The sequence below is a fragment of the Myxine glutinosa genome, chromosome 4 (genome assembly GCF_964187855.1).
Source record: "Myxine glutinosa chromosome 4, kmMyxGlut1.1, whole genome shotgun sequence".
NCBI lineage: Eukaryota > Metazoa > Chordata > Myxini > Myxiniformes > Myxinidae > Myxine > Myxine glutinosa.
In genome coordinates this window covers 192389628-192416602 of record NC_136264.1, presented here as the reverse complement: position 1 = coordinate 192416602, position 26975 = coordinate 192389628, and the positions used below count along the sequence as shown (strand labels likewise).

The window sequence follows — 26975 nt, the reverse complement described above, 5'->3', positions numbered from 1 at the left end:
TCTCTCTCTCTCTCCCTCTATCTCTATCTCTATCTCTATCTCTATCTCTCTCTCTCTCTCTCTCTCTCTCTCTCTCTCTCTCTCTCTCTCTCTCTCTGTTAGGGTTAGGGTTGTTAGGGTTAGGGTTAGGAGAGAGAAGACAGATGAATAGAAAAGAGACGCTGGGCGTTTGTGTTTGGGCATGGCAAGATGGCAGCTGTGCGTGTGGTGAGGTGTGAGCTGCTCCAACCTTCGATCTTTCTACCCCCTCCCCCTTGCTCGTTGTTCTTATTACTTTCTGTTTTTCCACTTTTCTTTTTAATCCTCAAGTTGTCTACTCTCTGTCTGCCCCCACCACTCCAGTTCAACAAACCCGCTACTACAACTCTTCATCCCCCCAGCTCCCCGCCCGTTCTGCCCTCCCTCTGCCCGCCCCCCCCCACACCTCCCCCCGCCCGCCCCCCCCACACCTCCCCCCGCCCGCCCCCCCCACACCTCCCCCCCACACCTCCCCCCGCCCGCCCCCCCCACACCTCCCCCCGCCCGCCCCCCCCCCCCCACACCTCCCCCGCCCGCCCCCCCCACACCTCCCCCCGCCCTCCCCTCCCCCCCACACCTCCCCCCGCCCTCCCCCTCCCCCCCACACCTCCCCCCGCCCTCCCCTCCCCCCCACACCCCCTTTACCCCCCCCCCCCATTACATGCACTTGTGTTGCTGTTTCGATTTTTTTTCTCCCAGCTTCTTCTACCTTTTCCTCTAAGATACAGAGAGAGAGAGAGAGAGAGAGAGAGAGAGAGAGAGAGAGAGAGAGAGAGAGAGAGAGCGCCCACGCCTTTCGGTGAGGTTGACGGGTGAGTGGTATTCCTATCGACACTCTAAGGAGTTGCGATGGGTTTTCGCCCCTTTCCTCATTAAGAGGTGTGTTTTATCGCATTCGTTTTCTCGTGCTGGTACATGCCGAGTGGCGTTTTCTTTGCGGTTTTTTTCCCCCTGCTTTGACAGAAAGCTGTACCGGACCCCTCCCTTTTCCCCCGACCCCAACTCGGCTTAGTCCGGGTAATTTGAATTAGTAAAATGTCGACACGTTCCCCGTGGCCCGTACGCGGCTTTCGAATCGAAGCTCTCACACGGAAGCATGGCGTGGTGTGTGTTCCTCCCGACAAGGTTCGTGTGGAACACATTGTTATTGCTATTGGGAATATCATTGGGATGGAAAAGATCTGTGCAGCGTCACGAATGAATAAACGTATCGTGGTTTTTTTTAGCCGAGGAAAGCCTCGTACATGTCATGAGGTTGTCGCGGCTGGTCTGTCCACAGACAATGGACATTTAGTCTTGGTTTCACCACTCGATACCCCAGCTGTTAAAATACTCATATCCAACGTCCCCCCGTTTGTAAAAAAAATGAGTCGCTGTTAGCGGAACTATCGCGCTATGGTACAGTCGTGTCCCAGATCAAGATGGCGCCGCTGGGCGGTCGGAGTGAACAGGCGAAGCACGTCATGTCTTTCCGACGCCAGGCATACATTGTACTTCCCACATCCAACGTGGATAAAGTATTAAACGTGGTAATTAAATTCCGTATAAAAGATCACGACTACCAAGTATATGCGTCAACCGAAACATTAAAATGCTTCACTTGTGGAAAGTTCGGACATTTAAAACGTTTCTGTCCCCGAACTGCATCCTCTGTGACCGAGCAGACAGGCTCTCCGGACAATACTGTGCCCCCTCTACCTCGCAACACTGACGGACAAACTACCCCAACTACTGTCTCAGACCCCCCACTACCTCCCAACACTGACGGGCAAACTCCCCCAACTACTGTCCCAGACCTCCCACTACCTCCCAACACTGACGGGCAAACTACCCCAACTACTGTCCCAGACCCCCACTACCTCCCAACACTGACGGGCAAACTACCCCAACTACTGTCCCAGACCTCCCACTACCTCCCAACACTGACGGGCAAACTACCCCAACTACTGTCTCAGACCCCCCGCTACCTCCCAACACTGACGGGCAAACTACCCCAACTACTGTCTCAGATGACATCGTACCCAATTTAACGACCGCTGATAATACGAACATGAACATCTGGGATGGGTTTACACTTGTTTCCTCATTAAGGAAGAGAAAAACACCCCAGGATTCATTTACACCTCGTAAAGAAAAGGTGGTAGTTTTTCAGTCAAACACAGCGGGAATGCCTCTGTCCGACTAAACTACTACAAGCAACCGGTACGAACTGCTCATGCATGAGAATGTAGATCCCAGCCCTTACCTGAGACTTTCCCCCACAATGCAACGGAGGAAATTTACATCCCTCCTCAAGGGAAAAGTAAAGCTGTTCCGTGTCCTCCTGTGAATGATGCCGAAGTGCATCAAGACCCAACCATAAAAATAGGAGGAAACGTGATAGCAGAAAACCTGATCGTACCTCCAGCACCCCCAATTTCTGAGCACAATGAAAATATTCTAACCCCAGCAGTACCTGTGCCAGCGGTCTTAGATAACATGCCTGAGCACATTGGTAAAACTGATGGAGAACCTCAAACTGTCAAACCGGTGACGGTTTCCCCCGTCCCCCCGTCCCCCCACTACCCGAGGCTCCTTTAATTCCACTACCTCCTCCTGCTCCTATTAATATGGAGCAGGATGACACCTGCACAGCACAAGTTACCTCAGAGCCCCAAGAACCAGGAATTGAAAGTTTCCCAGATAGTGGGTCCGACATGTCTGATGAGGAATTTTACGAAATTGAGGAGTTCCCTACAACAAGTGAATCCAATGTCTTACCAACCCAAATATTGAAATTCCTCAACCACACTTTTAGAAAGAGACACGTAGACATTAAAGATCACTTTTCTGACCTGCATGGGTTTATCGACACGGCAAGGAACATCATCCGACGGCCTAGTGACCACCATTTCACAGAAGCCGAATGTAGCAGGCTGAAAAAGTACATTGTGAGAGCAAAAGATGAACTGAAAAAATGAGTTTTGGAAGCTTAAATATAAATGGTGGTGCGAGTCAGCTGCGCAAACTCCAAGTGGTGAACCTTGCACTACAGAAAACATTAGACATACCTTTCTTACAGGAAACCCACACTACGCCAGCATCCCATGCAGAATGGAACCGGATGATGAAAACGACCAATTTTTTTAGTGATTCCAATTCCCGAACTGCGGTGGTGGCTTTTATTTTGAATCCCTATTTCCGACATTTCACGTGCCTTCGATACGGTCTGGCACCCCGCTCTGCTCACCAAACTCTCCTCCTTTGGTATCCATGGAAATCTCCACGCATGGCTGGCGGACTTCCTCTCTAGTCGTCGTCAACGTGTGGCCCAGAATGGGTTTCTCTCATCTCCTCTTCCTGTTCAGGCTGGAGTTCCCCAAGGCAGTGTTCTGGGCCCTGTGCTTTTTCTGGTCTTCATCAATGATCTCTCTGACTCTCTTGAAAATCCTCTCTATCTCTTTGCTGACGACTCTACTCTCTGTCGCTCCATTCCTCATCCCTCAGATCGGCAGTCTGCAGCCTCCTCACTCTCTGCAGACCTGGACAAAATCACAGACTGGGCAAACAAGTGGAACATGTCTTTCAATCCTGACAAATCTCACACTCTTACGATACAACAACAACAACAACAACAACAACATGCATTTTAAAGGCCATTTTCCCTGCTAGAGCGGGGGTTAGCCTTGCGGTCCCCATGACAATCTTCTCCATTTTGCCCTATTTTCTGCATCCCTCCTTGTTAACCCCCTTGCCCGCATTTCTTCTTCCACCATCTTTAGCCAAGTCTTTCTTGGTCTTCCCCGTCTTCTACTTCCTTCTACATTCATTTCCATCACTCTTCTCAACCAGTCACTTTCATCCTTCCTCAACACATGACCAAACCATCTCAACCTGTTCCTCTTCACAGCATCAATCACAGGCTCTATTCCCATCATCTTTCGCAATTCATCATTTGTCTTCCTCTCTCTCAACGATACTCCGCACATCCGTCGAACCATTCGCATTTCCACCCTTTCCAACCTTCGTTGCTGCTCTACGTTCATTACCCATGTCTCGCTCCCATAAATAATAACACTTCTCACACATGCAGCATACACCTTTCCCTTCAGCTTCAACGACACTCCCCTCATCATCAGCACGCCACTCAATTCCCGAAACTTCTTCGATGCACATCTCACTCGAGCAACCGTTGCCGAGTCTGATCCACCTTCTCCATTCACATGTCTCTGAGGTAGCAAAATGTTTTCACACCTTCCAGCTTCACGCCATCTCCAAGATCCAACTCAACATTTACTCCATCTGCAGCTCCCTCTGTGCACACCTTACATTTGAATGTAGCTGCCACACTGGTTAATGACCCTCTCAGACCACTACATTTTTGATGAACCCACTCAGCGCACATTGTACACTGAATGGAGTTCACTCCGACACCCTTCTTACACACAGCACAGGGCCACTTCCCAGTTCTTTCCACCTCACCACATGCTTTACCACTTGCCATCACCTTCGTCTTTCCGATATTCACCTTCAGACCTTTTGTCTCCATACATTCCTTCCACGTGTTCATCTTTTCCTTCAGTCCATCCATACTTTCCGCAATCAACACCAGAACATCTGCATACAACAACTCCCACGGTAAACCCTCCTTTACGTTCTGAGCCAGCACCTCCATCACAGCTACAAAAAGTAGTGGACTTAGTACCGACCCCTGATGCACTCCCACCTTCACCTCAAACTCACCACTGTTCCCGTCCTTCGTCCTTACAGCTGTGCGCGCTCTTTTGTACATTGCCATCACGACTCTGATCAACCATTCCTCCACTCCTAACTTCCTCAATGCCCATGTCAATACTTTGCGTGGAACCCGATCGAATGCTTTCTCCAGATCAACAAACCCAAGAAACAACTTCTTCCTCTTCTCCATGTACTTCTCCTGCAACTGCCTCACAATGAAAAGCGCGTCTGTCGTTCCTCTTCCTGGCATGAATCCAAACTGCATTTCATCGATCTTCACTTTCTTCCTTATCCTCCTCTCCAACACCCTTTCCAATACCTTCATTCCATGCTCCAATAACTTTATCGCTCGGTACGAGCCACACTCCAGAGGGTCACCTTTCCCCTTGTATAGAGGGACGAGGGTACTCAGTTCCCAAGCCACTGGAATGCGGCCTTCTTTCACCACCAGATTACAGATCTCTGTCATTCTCTTCACACCCCAACTTCCTGCTGCCTTCAACATATCTCCCACAACTCCCGTCGGCCCTCCCGCTTTTCTACCCTTCATTGCTTTTATCGCTTCCTCAACTTCCTTCTCAGTTATCTTCTCTGCCGGTCCAAAAACTGGGTTACTCTCTATGTTGCCATCCCATTCATTCTCTGTATTCAACAGCATTTCCATATATCTTTTCCATCTTCCTTTAATTCCAACTGGGTCGACAACGATTTGTCCCACTTCATCCTTCAAGCAACTCACCCCCATCACATCACACCTCTCTTTCGCTATCTGCTTTGCAATCCTGAATACTGCTTTCTGACCCTCTTCCGAATCCAAGCGTTCTCCGAACATTTTCCTACATGCCTCCTGTGCCTTTGCTACCTCTTTCTTTGCAGCCTTCCTGGCTGCCTTATAACTTTCATGCACTGCTGTTTCTGCTCCCGTACCCTTCGCCTTCTGCCACTCCTTGAACTTCTTCCTCTTCTCGTCAATCCTCTTTCCAACTTCATCATCCCACCACCCTGTTTCCGAGTGCCTCGGTGGTCCTTTTGTCCATCCACATACCTCACCAACGGCTCCCAACAGACTCCCAACGGCTCCCAACTCTTACGATGTCTCTCCGAAAAGACCTACTGGACAACCCTCCCATCCACTTTCTGAATAATCCTCTCCAAGAAGTTCTGTCACTCAAGCTTTTGGGTCTCACTATCTGCCATGATCTTTCCTGGGAAAACCACATTTCAAATCTGGCCTCCAAAGCCAGTCGCCGACTGGGCATCCTCCGTCGTGCGAAGTCCTTCCTTGGTACACCTGAGCTCCTCACCACTTACAAGGCTTTCATCCGCAGCTCTATGGAATACTGCTCTCCCCTCTGGTCTGGTGCTCCTGCCTCACACCTAGCTCGTCTTCACGCTGTTGAAACCAAAGCGTTCAGAATCATTGGAATCTCCCGCGATGAAGCTAACTCCAAGGGCCTTTCACTCACTCACCGCAGGCAGGTTGGTGGTCTTTCCGTCTTCTACCGACTCCTCTCTGGCCTTGCCCCCCCCAGCTCTCTCTGGGCTCTGTCCCCCAAATATTCCTACAGGTCGCACAAGATCTGCCTGCAACCCTCTTATGGTTAAACTGCCAAAATCAAGACTCTCTGCTCACCTTCACTCCTTCATTCCTCTTTTCTCCTGCCTCTGGAACAAACTCGCTCACTCTCTTCAATCCCACTCCACCCTCCAGGTCTTTAAAACAGCTGTTCACCACCATCTCTTATCTTCCCCCATCCAAAACCTTGATCTTTTCTACCCCCGCTAATTTCACCCAAAATCCAATCTTTTTTTTTTTTTTTTTTAAATACCAATTTCTGTCCTGGAAGTCCTTGGTCCCCTTGTGTTTTATACCTCTTCCCCCCCCCCCCCCCTTCCCACGCCTCTTCCCCCCAAGCCCTCTCCCTCCCACACTTCTCCCTGCTCTCAAATGTTGTGTTTGTGTGCTTCCCCTTCTCTCCCCATCTTGTCTTCCGCTCCCTCTTTTTATATATTTTGTTTGTCTGGTTGATTTGTTTGTGAAATAAATGTTAGCTCTTTCACGAGCCTCGATTCAGTATACAAAAAACAAAAAAAACAAACAAAAGCTTTCCTTTAAAAACATAATCCCAGGGCACCTTGCCTCCCTAGAATCTGTTATTAATAACATAAATTTTACTTTGTTGAACGTTTATGCCCCTTCAAATAGCACGGAGCGGCAACGCTTCTACGCTAGATTAGGGCCTTATATGAGGCGAATAGACCTGCACAGGTGTATTATAATGGCAGGTGATTTTAACTGCACTCTACAAGCAAACCTAGATAGGAACGGTGCGGAACCCCATCCCGGACCAGCTAAATTATTAGCAGAGATAATAAGGGAATTTAAGCTTCAGGATCTTTGGCGGCAACAAAATCCCACGACGCATCAATTCACCTGGAGCAAGATCACAAACAACCAAGTATCCCTAGCTAGGCTCGACCGGATCTATATAAATTCACCATTTTTAAATCTCTCCCCTACCACTGGAATTTTGCCCTCTGGTTTTTCAGATCACCATTTAATTACTGTGAATTACCATTCACATCTGTCTTTGAATCGCCATTCTTTCCATTCTTTCTGGAAGCTTAATGTCACCATCTTAAAAAACCCCTCCTTTCGGGCTGCTTTTGAAGACGTATGGTCTGTTTTATTAAATCAAAAACACCAGTTTACAGATCAGCGTTTGTGGTGGGACAACATAAAGGCCCAATGTAGAGGATTTTGCCAACAATTTTGTTTCTTAAGAACACAAGAGGAACATAGAATAAAGGCTAGTTTAGAAAAGGAAATTCGACAATTTCAAACAAATTTAAAAACTCACTCTTCTCCCCAACAAGAACTGAGACTGAAAGAAAAGAAAGCTTTCCTTAATACAATAATTGAGAACCAAACCCAAGGGGCATTAAAAAGATTACGGTTTCAGCAGCTCAACCTTTTGGACACGCCAACCCGATACTTCTTCGATTTTGAATCTCAGGTTACTCACCCCCAAATTACTGCTCTAAAATGCCCTGACAATTCTGTCATCACTCACCCTGAAGGAATCAAGAGGGAAGCTGGACTCTTTTTCTCCAACCTTTACAAAACAAAAGAAGTTGATCTAAATGGTGTCTCTCGCTTATTTGACGGTGTTTCCACCTTAACCCCAGAGCAAAGGCAGAGCCTGGAGAAACCACTCACACTTGAGGAACTCTCCATCGCATTAAAGAGCCTTGGCAAAGGAAAATCACCTGGCATCGACGGTCTACCGTCAGAATTTTTCGAATATTTCTGGGACCTAATTGGCCCTGAACTGCTATCAGTCTTCCAGGAAAGCCTTGAAAAGAATGAACTCCCGCTGAGCTGCAGAAGAGCAGTACTTACCTTGCTTCCAAAGAAAGGCGACCCTTTACTCATCTCCCAGTGGAGGCCAATATCATTACTATGTACTGATTACAAGATCTTTTCCAAAGCTATTGCCTTAGGTTTTTCACCCTTCCTAAAGAACATTGTAGACATGGACCAAACTTATTGTGTTCCTGGTCGTAATATCCATGACAGTATTTCTGTTATTCGTGATTTGATTGACGTTTGTGATATCCATCATGAAAGTGTTGGCCTTGTTTTCCTAGATCAGGAGAAGGCTTTTGATTATGTTTCTCATGAATACTTGTCCGAAGTCTTAAATCGATTTGGTTTTGGACCCTTTATGTTATCATGTATACATATGTGTTACTCAAACGTATCTGCCCTGCTAAAAATAAATAATGAGCTTGTGCCCCCTTTTTGTATTAAAAGAGGTGTCAGGCAGGGCTGCCCACTGTAAGGTGCTTTATACACCCGTTCCCTTGAACCCCTCTTAAACACGCTTCGAAAGTCTTTGACTGGTTTCACTGTTAGAGGTTTAAACCACACTATAAAGACCATTGCCTACGCTGATGATATATGTGTTTGTATCAAAAACTCCGATGACATTGCTAAGATGATGCATGCTTTCGCACTTTTTAACAGAGCCTCGTCAGCAAAAATCAATTGGAAAAAGACTGAGGCACTGTGGCTCGAATCCCTTTCCCAACCCCCATTCTCCCCACGCCCCCCCCCTCACCCCCGTTTCTCCCCACAAATATTGCTTGGAGAAGAGATGGGATCAAGTTTTTGGGAGTTTTTCTAGGTCCTGGAGATTTCATCAGGCATAATTGGGAAGGTTTGCCTGAACGCATTGAACTGCTTTTAATAAAATGGAAAGGCCTACTCCGCCAATTGTCTTACCGTGGCAGAGTATTGGTCATAAACAACCTGGTTACCTCCATTCTGTGGCACAAGGTCTTGGCTCTGCAACCACCTGCTGGGTTAATCGACGGAATACAGAAGAGCGTAACTCATTTCTTCTGGTCTGGAATGCATTGGCGACGACCGGAAAGATTGAATTTGCCGATATCTGAGGGTGGCAAGGACTTGTCAATGTAAAGTGCCGAATCATGGCTTTTCGTCTACGCACAATATGGTCCATTTTGCCCGAGCCTGTTGTGCTTTGGAGGCAACTTGCATGCTGCATTTTGGGTCGTTTTGAGAATTTCGGTCATGCTAAGGAGCTTTTCCTGATGGACTTTACAATGTTTGATTTCTCTTCACTCCCCTCTTTCTACCGAAGTTTGTTAAATGCATGGCAAGCTCTCAAAAGCCATCGCGATCATACTACGGACGAGTGATCCATGTTCTTCAATGAGCCACTGTTTTGCAACTCACTTTTTGAAGGTTTTGATAACAGCAGGGCCTTCATTCAAAAGTTTGTGGCTGCATCAATAACTAAAGTGTGCCACCTTAGAGACAATGCAAATGATAATTGGCTAAGTGTTGCTTCTATTGCCTCGGCGACTGGCGTCAGATCATCTCGCCAACTAGACATGTTTAAGGGTGGTGCTTCGTGCATACTGTACCTCCCAACCTTGGTTGGTTCGTCCTGTACCTCCCTCTGAGCCGAGCCTCTCTCCTTTCCCTAACCTTCTTTTGTCGGCCTCTGAAAACTTGGAGCCAATAAATTTTGGCCGCTCCTTTTCCTCTTCCAGTGGTAACCGTAAAACCGTATATCTCCAATGTTAAAAAGCTCTTTTCCCCTCCTTGTCTCCCCCAGCACCTTGCAGGTGGTCTGCAGTCCTGCCACACACTCCTCCTTTCTCCCCAAACTGGGGATGGTATTATAAAAATCCTGTGCCAAAACGTGCTGGTGATCTCCAATGGAGAATCGCACATTGGATAATACCCACAAACTCTCTCATTCACCGCTTTTCACAAGCGACAAGTGATCAGTGTGTTTTTGTGGACAGAGAGAAACCTTGCCCCATGCGTATATTCAATGCAGTCGTTTAACTCCTCTTTTTGTTTTTCTTGAAAGTGCTATTTGCACGTCTTTCCATTGATTTCAATTTTCCAAACTTCATTTTAGGTCCAAGTGGCCCCTTAAACATCCAAGCAACAATTCTTGCAAACTTTTTCATTTCCCAAGCAAAATTGGCAATTTACAAAACCAGAAAATCAAAGATAAAGAATGACTTGTACAGTACAGATACTGTAGCAATGTTCAGAGCTTTTTGCGAAAGTCGGATAAAACTTGATTTTTACTGTTACTCGCTTTCCAGCCAACTTGAACTCTTTGAAAGAATGTGGTGTGTAAAGGATTTTTGTGAAATATCTGAGGGTCATTTGGTGCTTTCTCTCTAGTCTTTACTAAATATGCTTTGTGTTTTTTTGGTAGCTTTACAGTTTGTTGGTTTTGATTTCCCCAATGGTAAAATGGTATGTAACTGTTTTGTTTATTTTGTTTTGACTGTCAAAAATCTTCATTTTATACATTTGTAATAAAAGGACATAAAAGTCAAGTCTCTCTCTCTCTCCCTCTGTATCTCTCTCTCTCTGTGTCTCTCTCTCTATCTCTGTCTGTCTCTGTCTCTGTTTCTCTCCCTCTCTCTCCCCCTCTCTCTCTCTCTATCTCTGTATCTCCCCCCCCCCCCCCCCTCTCCCCCTCTCTCTCTCTCTCTCTCTCTCTCTCGGCACCTGTTGGCCGTTGGTATGCTGGTTGTACTGTCATGGCGTCTGCTTGTGGAGGCCTGTGAGTGCTCTGTGTTGTTGCCCCCCCCCCCCCCCCCCCCCGTTCACCCCTCTGTGTGCCTGTGGCTGTTTGTAGAGTTTTCCCGGTGATTCCCATATATGTTGAGATGGGAGAGAGAGCTGGAGAGCACAGGGTGATTGCTGGTAAGGGTTCGTCGTTTTTGGGCGTCGCCCTATCAGTGTTTGCTCTTTCATCTTAAACCTCTATTTCCTTTTTTTCCTTTCGTTTATCTTTCTTTCAGTTTGTTTTTTTGCCTCCCTTTCCCGAAGTTAGGGAAATCGGAGAGGTCTGATTACTCCCATCCCCGGAGTTGGGGTAGGGAAACATATTATATATTCAGTCTCCCCGAGGCGGGGAGGGGTTGTAAGTGCAGCTGTTCCAGCATGGCAGCTGCACTATCTCGATTTACGGCTTTCCAGAGCCTGACCCGTAAGAACAGTTTCTTTTGTGTACCTCCGGAACGTGAGGTTAGTGTCGAGGACGTTGTCCTCGCGACCGGTCGTGTTGTCGGGATCGACAAGGTAGTTGCCGCTTCACGGATGAACAAGCGGATCGTTATTTTTTTGTCCGACGCGAATTGTGTCCCACAAATTGTCGAACAGGGTTTGACAATCGATCCAGGTTTATTTGTTATGGTTTCCCCACTTGATAGCCCAGCAATAAAAGTCGTGATATCCAATTGCCCCCCATTTGTATCCGACGATGTATTAATTAAAGAGTTATCCCGATACGGTACCATCGTGTCTCGTATCTCCATGATTCCCTTCGGGTCATGGAACAACGATTTAAGACACGTGGTCTTATTCCGGCGACAAGTGTTTATGATTTTAAAAGATTCCCAGAAAGATTTAAACCTTATAGTAAAATTAAAGCATCAACAGAATGAATATACAGTTTACGTGTCCACCAACGTTTTAAAATGTTTTGGTTGCGGACAATTTGGGCATGTTAAGCATGACTGTCCCCGAAAAGAGAATTCTCCACAAGTACAACCTCCCCACCGAACCGGGAATAAGCAAGCCCCCCACCTTCCCACCACCGATCCAAACCCTTCCACCACTGGCCTAAGCCTTCCCACTACCGAACCAAGCCTTCCCACCACCGAACCAAGCCTTCCCGCCACCGACCCAAGCCTTCCCACCACCGACCCAAGCCTTCCCGCCACCGACCCAAGCCTTCCTACCACCGACCCAAGCCCTCCCACCACCGACCCAAGCCTTCCCACCACCGACCCAAGCCCTCCCACCACCAACCCAAGCCTTCCCACCACCGACCCAAGCCCTCCCACCACCGACCCAAGCCCTCCCACCACCGACCCAAGCCTTCCCACCACCGACCCAAACATTCCTATCACCGATCCAAGCATCCCCGCCATACCCCCCTCCCCTCCCCTTGAAACGGCCCCCCCTCTACTGCAGGAACTAATAGCAGCCATCTCGTGTCAACAATATACCTCACCCCCCCCAGGCGACATCGTTAAATCACAGCTTGTTTCCTGCTACAACTGATCCTATCTCTCTCTCCGAGGTAGCCGATGGAAATCCTCCCCCGATGATTACGTCCTCCCTCCCCCCTCCCCCCAATCCCCTGCAATCTCTCCCCACTAACCAGGACGAGTTTCAATTAGTCTGCCCAAGTGGAAAAAGACATTTGCAAACAACAGATGAAAACGGTCATCTCTTTTAAAAACCCACAACTGAAAACCGACAGCCTCTCCCCCCTGCCCCAGATTTGTCCCTCGTCACAGAAAATCGTTTCTCTGTATTGGAGGACATAGATGTGGATGAATTCTCGCCCTTGTCTACTGACCTAGAAACTGATATGGAAAAAATAAAAAAAATAAACACCTTTAGAGGCCATTTTTCCCCACAAAGCGGGGTTTGGCCTTTTTCGGGGACCGTGGTTGTTGTTTTTTTTTGGTCCCCTTTTTGAAGCAATGTTTTACGGCCGGATGCCCTTCCTGCCGCCAAACCTTTTTGTCGCCTTTTACGACAAGCAGGGAATTACCAGTGAACTGGTACTCAATTAGCCAACCTCGGAAGGATGACAGGCTGAGTCAACCCCCCTGGCGTTAATTCAGCGATCGACCGGGATTCGAACCCAGGATCCTAGGATCCTAAGCTGGCACCCTAGCCGCTAGCCCAACACCAGGGTTCAAGAAACTGATATGGTTGAACCGCAAAAATTAGTACCCTTCCCCCCCCCCCCCCCCTCCCCTGAAGATGGCTCATTCCTCTGCCTCCCCATCCCCTCCCTCTATGGACTATGCCCCACCCGATAACGTGGAGGGATGTGATGACGGTGATGAAGTAAATGATGAAACCAGTATGACACATCATCTGAGCTATCTGATATAGATGACTCTGTTAGTGAATGTGGCGGCCTTAAGGAAGAAGGAACCCCTCCAATCCCTCCCTCTGAGATAAAAAGGTTTCTTAAGGGCACATTCTGAAAAAGGAATGTTGTTATAGGAACCTTTTTTCCGGAGCTACCTGATTTTATACATTCCGCTAGATTGATGGTAAAACGGCCCCATGTTTTTAATTTCAATTCCTCCCAACGTCGCCGGTTAAAGAAGTGTATACAAAAAGCTAAGAATGAACTGCTATCAAAAAATTGAGTGGTTGTCACTCCTCCTTGTGTTTGTAATGAGTTTTTCGATTTGTAGCTTGAATATTAACGGAGGATGTAGCTCTGTCCGTAAAGTTCAAGTAAGGGATTTTTTATTACAGAAGAAAGTTGACATTGCCCTTTTACAAGAGACCCATGCCAACGACTGCTGTGTCGCAGAGTGGTGTCGGCTCTTCCCTGGCCTTTCCTTTTTGAGTAACAGGGACTCCCGTAAAGGCGGTATAGCAATAATTATTAGCCCTTCCTTTTCGCCTTCATTGCTTAAATTTAACGAAATACAAAAGGGATCTCTAGCATCCCGAGAATTCCACTACTGTGGAAAATTTTATACTATTTTTAATATCTATGCCCCAAGTACGCCTGTAGCTCGGCAAGATTTTTTAAATAACCTTGGGACACACCTAACTTCCCTCGACAGCCAAAATGCCCTAAAATACCGAGACAATCATGTTTGTATTGGTGGAGATTTTAATTGCACCCTCCAGCCCCAACTAGACAGGAACAGTGCAGAGCCCCATCCTGCCCTCCACAACCCCCCTCACCCAAGTTTTTAAAACAAATGAATTTCACAGATATATGGCGGGTACAGCACCCATCAATCAGGCAATACACATGGTGTCGATGCATTCAGAATAATATTGTACTTGCTCGCTTGGACAGGTTTTATGTTAATCCTCCACTTGAACGCCTTGTTCTGTCATCCCAAATTTGCCCATCAGGATTCTCGGACCACAGCGCAACATTTCTCAAAATTTCTGCCCCCTGCCCGAAACACAAGAGTGCTTTTTGGAAATTTAATAATAATTTACTTGATGATAGTACCTTTAATGACTTTTTTCCAGAAATTTGGAATATTCTGGTTGCCTCCCAAGGGAATTCCCAAACCTCAGACAATGGTGTGGGATAATGCCAAAATGAAAATCAGACTGTTCTGCCAACAATATCGTGCATATGGTGTTCAAGACGAAAAAAAAACCACAACCTTACTTGAAGATGAAATCCTGGAATTACAGGAACAGCTCCAGGGAACTGCAAGTGTGAGCTACCAGGAAATGAGGCAGCAAATTCATGGAAAAACGGCCTTACTGAATTCCATATCTGAAAGGCGAGCACAAAATGCTTTATTGCGCCTGAAGATGAGGTACATACACGACTTTGATGCTCCACCCAAATTCTTCTTCAGCCTTAAAAGGGGGGCCTCTTCGTCAGTGATTACACGCTTGCTGGATGATGGGGGAACTCCTTTATGAAGATGGCAGAATCAGGGAATGTGCCCAGAAACATTTTAAACAACGGTTTATGCAGCATGACATTAACCAGGAGGCAATATCTGAACTTATTTCAAACCTTCCAACATTGGCGGAGGATCAGAAGCAGCAGTTGGAGGATCCTCTTAGTTTACCTGAGCTCACCGCTGCCTTGAAGGCCTTGGAACCCGATAAAACCCCTGGACTGGATGGGCTGACTAGCGAATTTTTCCAGTGTTTTTGGGACGCCATTGGACCTCACCTACTGCAGGTATTGAATGAATGTTTAGAGGACGGACAACTGCCGTGGAGTTGCCGGTGAGCAGTCACCACTTTAATTCCTAAGAAAGCGGACACTCAACTTATAGAGAACTGGCGTCCTATTTCTGTTTTATGTACGGATTATAAAATTTTAGCCAAAGCCTTGTCTAATCGAATGAAACCTTTTATGAATGTACTAATAGGAGAACATCAATCCTTTTGTATCCTTGGACGTACTATTTTTAATAATGTCTTTCTTATCCGTGATACCATTCGGTTTTGTAACAATTTTAACAAGAATGTTGGTCTGTTTTTCATTGACCAAGGAAAAGCCTTTGATTGTATTGACCACATGTACCTTTTTAGAGTTTTGGAGAATTTTGGTTTTGGGCCTATTTTTATCTCGTATGTTAAGCTTTTGTATTGTAATATATCCAGTGTTCTTAAAATTAATCAAGTATTGTGTAGCCCCATTGCTGTGCAACGGGAGTACGGCAAGGTTGCCCGCTATCTGGACTTTTATACTCTCTTGCCATCGAACCTCTTCTGCTCCAATTACGTACGCACATTTCTGGCTTCACTGGATCAATTCTTACCACACTGCTAAAAGTCTCTGCTTATGCAGATGATGTTTGTATTTATATAAAAAATAATGCTGATGTCACTGCGGTGGCTCATGCATTAAAGACATATTGTCAGGCTTGTTCAGGCCAGGTGAACTGGAAGAAGAGTGAAGCCCTTTGGATAGGACCTGGAGATTGCCCGCCAATTGTCCTGCCAGGAGGAGTGAACTGGCAGAAAAATGGCATCAAATACCTCGGTATTTTCCTAGGAGACAACACCTTTGAGCAGCAGAACTGGGTCGGATTACCGGACAAGGTATTGGCAAAACTAGGCCGTTGGAAAGGACTTCTTTCTCAACTTTCTCACCGCGGAAGAACTCTTGTCATTAACAATCTTGTCGCCTCTATGCTATGGCATAAGATGATATGCCTACAACCGCCCGGGAGCCTTCTTATCACACTCCAAAAGAGCATTGTCGATTTTTTCTGGAGTGGGAAACTGGCTCCAACCCGCCATGGCATACTTACCACTCACTGAAGGTGGCCAAGGTCTCATTGATATCCGCAGCCGAATTATGGTCTTCCGACTTCATATCGTTCGTCAACTTATATATGGAGATGAAGCCCTACTCTGGAGGCCTCTGACTAACTGCATATTGCAGCTTACATGCAAGCTGGGCTACTGCCGAGAACTTTTCTTGATGAACCCTCATCAAATCGATTTATCCTTGCTGCCCACCTTTTACCAAGGGGTGATGAACACCTGGCAAGCCCTGTCCTTTTCCCATGAAATGGCAACATACAACATGGAAATGTTGTTGAATGAACCCCTATGCTACAACCCCTTCCTGGAAAACAGTTTAAATAATAGGGGACTCGTTCAACGTTTTGTTGATGCCAAGCTGCTGCGAGTGAAAGACCTCATGACAGAGTCTGGGAGCTGCCGGCTGAGTGCTGCCGCTGTGGCACAAAAAACCGGAATAAAATCTGTCAGGATCATCTCTCGGTTCCTTCAAGGGATATCCACAACGTATCGTAGTACCTGCGAGGAACTTGGACCTCCCCCTGAGGAAACAACAGGTGACTTCCCTAAACTCCTAGTCTTCAGCCTGCCACTTAATCTGTCCCCTGGCCTGAACAGCCCTGATGATACTGCATTATCCCTTTTTCCTTTCCAAAGAAAACTTTGTACAACGTGTACGTTAAAATTTTATATGCAAAAACATTTTCTGAGCACCCGAGGCTTCGATGGTGGGATTTTTTACCCCCAATACCCCCCAACTGTCCCAATTGGCGAAGTTTTTATCTCTTGCCTACTCCAAAGTATGTTGGAGATATTCAATGGAAGCTTGTACACTGGATTTTACCTTATAATGTTTTACTGAACCGGTTTTCTACTGCTAATTCTAATCTGTGCCCTTTCTGTGCATCCGTTGAAACTTTACCGCATATATACCTTGAATGTGAACGATTGCAACGTCTTTTTACCTTCCTCCAGGAACGCTTTGTGAAACTCGGTTCTCTCTTCAATTACAATATTTTTATTTATGGTGTTTTAGGACCGTCTTCCCTCAGGAATGTGGTTTTAATGAACTTTTTAATTTGTCAGGCCAAGTTTGCAATTTACAAGTCCAGGAAGAAAAAAATGGGAAACGTTTCTGGCTCTTCATATGATGATTGCTAGAGTACCGATTAAGAGATTAAATATTTAAGCTAGAGCAAGATTAAAGCTAGAGTACCGTTTTTTTAAAATGAACAATAATATTTAACTGTTTTTAAAGAAAAGGGGTTTTTTAATGATGTCATATGCAAACTTGATGATGATGATTTGTTAATCATTTCTCCTTGAAACAATTTTAGTTATTCTGTTTCTTTCTTTGTGACTGTACATAACTGATCCTTTTCACTTTTGTAATAAAAGGAAGAAACAGTCAGTCTCTCTATCTCTCTCTGTGTGTCTCTCTCTATCTCTGTCTCTGTCTTTGTCTCTCTTTCTCTCTCTCTCTCTCTCTCTCTCTCTCTCTCTCTCTCTCTCTCTCTCTCTCTCTCTCTCTCTCTCCCTCTCTCTCTCTCGCTCTAGCTCTCTCTCTCTCTCTCTCTCTCTCTCTCTAGGAACCTTTGTACTCGTTTTTCATCCAATGTAGGTGAAAATCTCTCCAGTTGGCCATTCACTTGGCTGGAGTTTGATTGGGTGACCTGACTTGGACTGCACCATGGGCATTTACGTCGTACCATCTAGTAACTGGGTAGCAATATCGTATAAGCACTTGGCAATCAAAATTTCCCAAGAACGTATAGACGGTTACGACGGACCACCATCCAAAAGGATGCTTGTGCATTGTGCATGAGAGTTATACAATCTTGCGTCGACAAAGTCCTCCACAGTCGTGCTGTTCCTAAGTGCTCTTCAGAAGACAAACGTACAACCTGGTGCTGAACCCACTGTGCCATGAGGACGTTCCCTAGCAGCATTTATCTTTATGGAGTGGTACGCTCGGTGCATATATGCGCGAATTGGAAGAATTGACTAAATTCGAGGCGATGGTGTTATGGGGGCCGTTCACCTCCGAGCCGGAGCAGCTCCGTTAATTTCTTGAGTGATGGATGATGTTGTCAACAGCCACTGCGATGCTGAAATGTTGCGATCACATCTGCTTGCTCCATTTGTTGTGTGCTTTTTATGCTGTGGCAGATGAGCTGTCTGCCTTGGAGGCTTTTCTGATTTTACACAGCCGGTATTCCCCCCCCCCCCCCCCCCGTCTCCACCTACATCTGCACAAGCCCCTTGTAATGTTAAACTGTTCCTTCAAATCTTTAATTATTTTTCTTCTTTTTTTGTTCAACTGACTGCTTTATGATTTTGGTGGTCTTTAATTCCTTCCTCGTATGATATTGCATGCATCGAGGACAGTCGGTCCCGTATGAAAGCAAAATGCTGATTGAATAATCATGCCAACCACTTGGAGATGAATGCTCACACAGGAGAATATGTCAACAGCTGGTTGCAGCTTCGTGGAAATTCCATTTGAAAAAAAAGAACCCATTTCTGTTTCATACATTTTCATCTCAGGTGCAAGTTGCTTGCTTGGTATTCTGGGACTGCAGCGCATTATTTGTTGGTCTATCTTTTAATACAGAGGCTAGATGGGTTTTTGAATGGCTTAACATATTCATGGGTATTTTATTTATTTGTGTGCTGAGCCACATGACCTTTGGTTGAAAATGTCTCAAATGCATCCTCTATATTTAATCCGCATTCTTTGTGAATCATAGAATTCTAAAGTGATCAGATATATGGGCTACTGTTTTTTTTTTAATCCTCCCCATATATGATAGGGGAGGCTTATATCTGTTGTAAGGTTTGTTTCTACAATTAGTGTCCCTAATTTTTTTATGGTACCTCAGAGTTTCTTGGGCCCCATGGAGTACTAAATCACCATTTAGGGATTTTTATTTTTCCTTTCTTTTTCTGCCAATGTCAGAGCTGTATCTCGGCCCGGCTGAGACGTATAGAATGAAATTTTACATCAACGATAGTAATACAAAGTAGGCGGAAGTGACGTATTTTTGACCTTGACCTAATGTTTAAGGCCATGACCTAATTAGAGACATTTTGTCATTTTTCACTGTAGCTCGACGCAGGTTTGTCCGATCAGAACGAAATTGCTCTCGCCAGATAGCCTAGAGCAAGGCGCATTTACGCTTAATTTATATTATAGACCTCCGGGTTAAAGGTCAAACTCGTTTTTTTGTTGTCGCTCATTTTTGCCAATGTGGATTTTCAAAGACCGCTTTGCCTTTCAAGATGTTCTTGTATCATAATGGTGTACATGCAATGAAGTTGTGCACCTGATATTTGATTAGTGACCTTCCACTAGTTTTTTTTCAGATTGTGACCTAATTAATAAACACCTTAAAAATAATAAAAAAAAGAACTTGAATAATTTTCCTCCAATTTTAATGATGTTGAGCATTATTGATGGAGTTTGGAAGGCGACATATTTTCTTATTTTACACTCTATCCCAAAATGTTAAAGGTCTCGGTCATGTGGCGGTCCGAAAGAATATGGCCATCATTGGATTGGGGGTGCCAGGGGAGGCTGACCTTTGGTGATTACTTTGTGATCGCACATATCAATTTTTTTTTTTTTTTTTTACAGAGTCTAAGGTTCGTGAAAGAACTGTTACACATTATGCAAGCATAAGCAGACAGCCATTAGACAACAACGGACTTGACTTCAGACAAACGCAGCAGCAGTCACCTGGTGGAGTGATGTAACATCCTGGTGCAATCTCGTCTAGGTGTCAGCGACGCCATCTTGTGACGTCACTTTTGTCTGTGCGGTCAGTGAGAAATCTCTCCTTCATCCCTCCACCTCATCCCCTATGGGATGCCAACCCACGGGGTTTTCCATGCCCTCATCCTATAAATACTGAGCATCATATGAGGAAGCGAAACACAAACACAATTGAGTACCAGTTCACTGGTAATTCCCTGTTTGTCGTTAAAGGCGGCAAAAAGGGTTGGCGTCAGGAAGGGCATCCGGCCGTAAAACATTGCTTCAAAAAGGGGACCGAAAAACAACAACAACCACGGTTCCCGAAAAAGGCCAACCCCCGCTTTGCGGGGAAAAATGGCCTCTAAAGGTGGTTATATATGAGGAAGCCTCATGGACCGTTTTCTACGTTTTTGGTTTGTCTCGGCTGTCTATGAACCTCTGACTCAGAGCAGACGAACTAAACACAATAACACTGAGTTTGTTCACAAGAAACTACTCTTTTGAAGATTTTATTTCGAGGTAGCGATATACTTGGAGCCAAAAATTCCGACCTCAAAGTAAGCAGTATTTTGCATGAGAACGAAATTTTTGAAAATGAAATTTGGCTTTTCCAGCATTACATGCATTCACCTTGGTTTCTTTCATCCTTTATGCCTGAGGCACCAATGACATCACGTGTGGCGATGCATGGTACAATGATGGTTTGCAAGACTGATATAAAAGGAATTTTATTTGGATTAAATGTGTTCTCGTATGAATGTGACATTTACTGTCAAAATCATTTCTTCTGTTCCTTTAAGCACCCTGAATGTGCATTGCAATCAAAAGGAGATTACATCGGAAATGTCACAAAAGGGAACGGCTTCTATGATTTCAGTTTATTTGTTGCTCCAGTTTTAGCATCATCTTTAGGATCACTGATCACGTGGGAAAGCAAGATTTGAGGGTTCATTGTGCATCTGGTGCATCCTAATGCGATTAACTGTAAATGGTGCAGCTGCCTCCGATATCAGCCTGAGGTTCTACAAGCTCTAAACGTTTCAACATTTGTACTTCCTTGGCTAATTTTACCATTTTTTTCTTTTTTTTCTTTTTTGTATACAAGATCGAGGCTCGTGAGAGAGCTAACATTCATCACACAGAAAGACAAACCGACACATCAAACATATAACATGGGGAGCGGTAGAAAAGATGGGGCGAGAGGGGGAGGAACACAAACACAACATCTGAGAGCAGGGACATCGAGAGATCTGTGGGAGGGAGAGGGCTTTGGGGGGGGGCATGGGAAAGGGGGGGTGGGAGAGGTATAAAACATATGGACTTCCAGGAAAGAAGTTGGAATTTCAAACAAGGTGGATCTGGGGTGAATTAGTGGGGGTAGAAAAGATCAAGGTTTTGGATGGGGAAAGATAAGATAAGAGATGGTGGTGAACAGCTGTTTTAAAGACCTGGAGGGAAGAGTGGGATTGAAGGGAGTGTGGGAGTTTGTTCTAGAGGCGGGAGAAAAGAGGAATGAAAGAGTGAAGGTGAGCAGAGAGCCGAGATTTCGGAAGTTTAACCATCAGAGGGTTCCTGGCAGATATTGTGCAACCTGTAGGAATATTTGGGGGACAAATCACAGAGAGAGCTGGGGGAGCAAGGCCGGAGAGGAGTCGGTAGAAGACAGAAAGCCCACCTACCTGTCTGCAGTGAGTGAGTGAAAGGCCCTCGGAGATAGCTTCATCAAGGGAGATCCAATGATTCTGAAAGCTTTGGTTTCAACAACGTGAAGCCGAGCTAGGTGTGCGGCAGGAGCACCGGCCCATAGGGGAGAACAGTATTCCATTGAGCTGCGGATGAAAGCCTTGTATGTGGTGAGGAGCTCAGGTGTGCCGAGGAAGGACTTCGCACGATGGAGGATGCCCAGTCGGCGACTGGCTTTGGAGGCCAGCTTGGAAATGTGGTTTTCCCAAGAAAGATCATGGCAGATAGTGAGACCCAAAAGCTTGAGTGACAGAACTTCTTGGAGAGGATTGTTGAGAAAGTAGATGGGAGGGTTGTCCAGTCGATCTTTTCAGAGAGACATAGCAAGAGTGTGAGATTTGTCAGGATTCAAAGACATGTTCCACTTGTTTGACCAGTCTGTGATTTTGTCCAGGTCTTCAGAGAGTGAGGAGGCTGCAGACTGCCGATCTGAGGGAAGAGGAATGGAGCGGCAGAGAGTGGAGTCATCAGCAAAGAGATAGAGAGGATTTTCCAGAGAGTTGGAGAGATCATTGATAAAGACCAGAAAAAGCACAGGGCCCAGAACACTGCCTTGGGGAACTCCAGCCTGAACAGGAAGGGGAGATGAGAGAAATCCATTCAGGGCCACACATTGTCTACGACCAGAGAGGCAGTCCGCAAGTCATGCATGGAGATTTCCATGGATACCATAGGAGGAGAGTTTGGTGAGCAGAGCTGGGTGCCAGACCGTATCGAAGGCATGTGATATGTCAAGGGAGACGGCTCTGATTTCCTGTTTGGCATTGAGGACCTCCATCCATTGTTGAGACAGCAGAAGCAGCATGTCCAGAGTAGAATGACATGGTCTGAATCCAAATTGATGATCGGAGATCAAGCCATTGGAGAAGAGGAAGGATTTGATATCCGAAGCAATGATGGATTCCATGACTTTGCTGATAATTGGGAGCAGGCTGATTGGTCTGTAGTTGCAAGGATCTGTGTTTGCACCTTTTTGTGTAAAGCGGTAATGTTTGCTGATTTTCAGGATGCTGGCAGATGACCTTGAGCAAAAGAGAGGGAGAAAAGAACAGAGAGAGGGTGAGATAGAGCGGCAGAGCAGGATTTTAGGACCCGTGGGCTGATGCCGTCTGGTCTAGTTGCAGAATCAGAGTCGAGGTTTGACAAAAACTCCTCCATCTTGTCAGGAGAGAAGGACACAGAGTCCAGGAGCAGTTGGGTTCGACTGGGTAAGGTGGGAACAGAGAGAGATGGGTTTGGGACACAAGATTTTGAGGCAAACACAGAGTTGAGGCATTCGGCTTTGTCACGTGCGGTGTCAACTGTGTAGCCATTTGAGGTAATGGAGGGGGAACAAACACCAGAAACAGATTTGACCAGACGCCACCAGGATTTGGAGGAAGGAGACAGGTTTGAGAGTTCAGAGTTTTTGAGAGTTTTTCATCAATTTCTCTCCTATCTTCTTGCCACAACTCATTGAGAAAGAAGGTATTCAATCGGCAAGTGTAGTCTGTCCTGAAGCCCCTTGGTGATTTCCTCATCGTTGTAAATCGTGTAGATAAAGGAAAAAAATTGTTAGTCTTTATAAGTGCCGGATTTGTGAAAAAACAAAAAACGTCTAAAAAGAAACTGATGGGAAAATGTTGGATTTTCATTGTATTTCTGAGATTCGCTTCTATAACTCACGATGCGTAATTATTGTTTGATTAGGGAGACTTGATCCTTGAGATCAAATTCGCCAATAGCGAATTCCGACTAGATTCCTCTACGTTAAACTGAGTGCGACTTTTTTTTTTCAAACAAAGTCAAGTCTGCTGCTGTCGGTGCCATTTTCGTTCCCTTCCTGTCTGCTCTGGCGTTTATCGCGTCTACAAAAAATATAATGCCAGATCTTGAAAAATTGAAAAGGAGGTGGTCACTGTGGGGAGACTTTACAGGTGGAAGGACATTGGGAGAAAGACTTGATGAGAGAGAACAAATGCTCGAAGGAGCACCAAACCAATCTATGGTGAGAAACCAGTGAGCGTACAACCTTGTGATGGGCGATACCAATGATTTTCAGACCAACTTTGGCCTCCATGACTTCCAGGAGTGCGATATGGGATTCAGGTGTGCCGGTCTTCATGTGAGAACAACAACACTCCATTATGCTTTGAAAAAAGACTTCTCAGATGACGAGAATCTCTACAGAGCGGAGGAAACGCTATTCCCGATGAAAACGTCCGGTTTTCCCCTGGCTTTAATTAACGGCCAGCTTGCAGATGTGATTGACCCATTGAACGGAATGGCTGGTAGTGAGGCTTTCTAACATGATTAACAGTCTTCTGCAGAATGATGAAGATTATTTTCCAAGGAAACAGACAGATCATGAATTATTAAAAGCACCCAGAAAAATAACCCTAAGTACTACCTTGGGACACACTGACCTCCATCAGTTGACCACTTAACAAGATGTCAATAGACTAGACGAATTACTTTACTACCACAACATGTGATTTAATCTGTATGCACATACCAAATGAGAAAGCAAATGTTGTATAGTTCTTGCTTTTAAGTGTATAAGGCTGACAGCAGTAATGATTCTCGTAGCATATTGAATTTGCAAGTAATTTAAACATGTTAAAACACGAATAGAGGAAGATGGCTCAAAGTATTCTGTCTTCCACCGACTCCTCTCCGGCCTTGCTCCCCCAGCTCTCTCTGTGCTCTGTCCCCCAAATATTCGTACAGGTCGCACAAGATCTGCCAGCAACCCTCTTATGGTTAAACTGCCGAAATCTCGGCTCTCTGCTCACCTTCACTCTTTCATTCCCCTTTTCTCCCGCCTCTGGAACAAACTCCCCCACTCCCTTCAATCCCACTCCTCCCTCCATGTCTTTAAAACAGCTGTTCATCACCATCTCTTATCTTCCCCCATCCAAAACTTGATCTTTTCTTCCCCCGCTAATTTCACCCCAGATCCACTTTTTTAAAATTCCAACTTCTTTCCTGGAAGTCCTTGCAGTGTCCATATGTTTTATACCTCTCCCACCTCCCCCCAAGCCCTCTCCCTCTCACAGTTCTCTCGATGTCCCTGCTCTCAAATGTTGTGTTTGTGTCCTTCCCCCTCTCTCCCCATCTTGTCTACCGCTCCCCTAATTTTGTGTTTCTGTGTCGATTTGACTTTTTGTGTGATTAATGTTAGCTCTTTCACGAAATATAAATAATATAATATTATTTATATAAATACAAATTCATTAATAATTAATTTAAGAAATAATTAATTAATAATAATACAAAAAATTTTTTTTTTAAAGGATTTGAAATTGCTGAGGTTTATCAAAAGCTTCTACCCAATCCGTTACAAGTTAAAGTGATGTGACGATGTTGTCATCATAGCTGGGGCTATGATGTCATACTTTTGCCAGACATCATGTGGCAATATATCGACTTCCCTTCTTTTATTTTTGCCACTGGAATATCTTCTCCTTTTCTATAGATGACACAAAATCAGGATGTCTGTCTGCTTCATCCGATGTCATATCCTGTCCTGAACCTGGCTGTAAATATACAGATTGAAAAGAAGAATCTTCCTTTTTATTGCTCTTTGTTAATATCAAAATTCGTTTAAACAGATAGCTCCATTTTCCACGAGGACAGCACTCAGTAGAGCGTATAACTTCACCAAGCTGAACGGCTTACGGTTTGTATCTCACAATCTGCATCCGGACCTGAACCAAAATCTAATCGGCTTGTTCTTGTCACCTAACCAACTCGTCCACTAAGTTTTGTCGTATCCCATTCACAACATTTCGAAACATCATGTTGTATATCGTTTTAATTTTGAAGAATCACTTTCATAATTCTATTTTCCATATCCGGATCTTCACCAAAAATCTTGTCTCACACACCCAATGGGTCTGCCAAGTTTGTCCGAATCTGTCCATAACCTTTTGAGATATTCTGCTCACAAACAAATGTACAAACTGGAGTGAAAACAAAACATGTGTCCACCTTTGGTGATGTAGGTAACTACTAGCAAAGGTCCCGTCCCAATGGATAGGGGTTAATCACCCCCTTTCTATGACGTCTGTGGACTATGGTGTATTGTATTATAACTTGTATTGCCGGCACACACTTTCTCGGCAATACCTTTCTCAAGCTGCTATGCTCCATCCATACAAGGCCGCTATATGTCCTGTCATGGAGTATCATTGCCATATTTGGGCTGGTGCTTCGGCCTGTCACCTATCTCTGCTTGACAAAATCCAGCGACGTGTTGCAATTCTGGTGGGACAGGGGTTGGTTGGTATCATCCCTGGAACCTCTCAGTTCGCTGCTCTGTTGCTTCCTTTTACACAGATATTACCACGGAATGTGCTCTGAGGGTCTATCACAGGTTGTTCCACCTGAGCATACTTTGTCGCACAACACGTTTGGCCGTTTCTTCCCATCCAGACACTGTGTCTGTCCCAAGGAGTAAGACAATGAGGTATTCTACTAGTTTGTTTCCCCGCACACCATCACTCTGGAACAGTTTACCTGCATCCTGCTTTCCCCTCTATCTCAACCTTCCTCAATGCAAGAGGAATGCTAATAGATTCCAACTTTCTGTCTAATAGCCGGCGAAGCCGGTGTTGTGAATGAACGCATACGTATTACGTTGAAAAGCCAGATTTTGCTGAATCCTTTGAGAATTTCGAAGCTTTGATGCACCAAATCGCTCCATGGAGGCCGCCATCTTGCGGATGCGGAAGCATGCATAAAAATTTGAGAAAAAGTTCAATAGGAGTTTGTTTCACCCGTCTTTTTTTGATTCACAATGTTATGCACCTCTAATTTGTAATTAAAATACTTTAAGACCAACCTCGTTCCCCGGGCCCGCACGGACCCTGGTTATCTTCAACGAAAATCGTCACCAAACACCGGAACCAATGAGATTCGAGCATTTGAAAAAATATTTCAAAAACCAAATCGCTCCATGGAGGCCGCCATCTTGCGGATGCGGAAGTATGCATAAAAAATTGAGAAAAGTTCAATAGGAGTTAGTTTCACCCGTCTTTTTTTGATTCACAATCTTATGCACCTCTAATTTGTAATTAAAATACTTTAAGACCAACCTCGTTCCCCGGGCCCGCACGGGCCTTGGTTATCTTCAACGAAAATCATCACCAAACACCGGACGGAACCAATGAGATTCGAGCATTTGAAAAAATATTTCAAAAAAGCTTTTTACCGCGTTTCGGAGGCTGAAAACGGCGTCAAATATTCTAAAATTGACGAAGAATTGTTTTTTATAAATCTCGCGGCCGTAGGGGATAGTTTTTCACGGCCGGAAATATCCGAAGTTGAGACGGAATTCACCGAATTAATCAAGAAGGAAATTTTATAAATTTTAATCTCATCCAGAATGCAAATGGTGTCATTTTGAAC

At 45.2% G+C, this 26975-nt stretch overlaps 1 protein-coding gene across 1 annotated transcript in view; it reads left to right on the top strand.

Annotated features, from left to right (window-relative positions):
• The window catches only part of LOC144891667 (uncharacterized), an 89646-nt gene extending 63621 nt beyond the window's left edge, over positions 1–26025 (top strand). The window contains exon 3 of the mRNA XM_078775342.1: positions 25905–26025. Coding sequence (XP_078631468.1) covers positions 25905–26025 — 121 coding nt within the window. The remainder of the gene's footprint in view (positions 1–25904) is intronic.
• Positions 26026–26975: the final 950 nt, after the last annotated feature.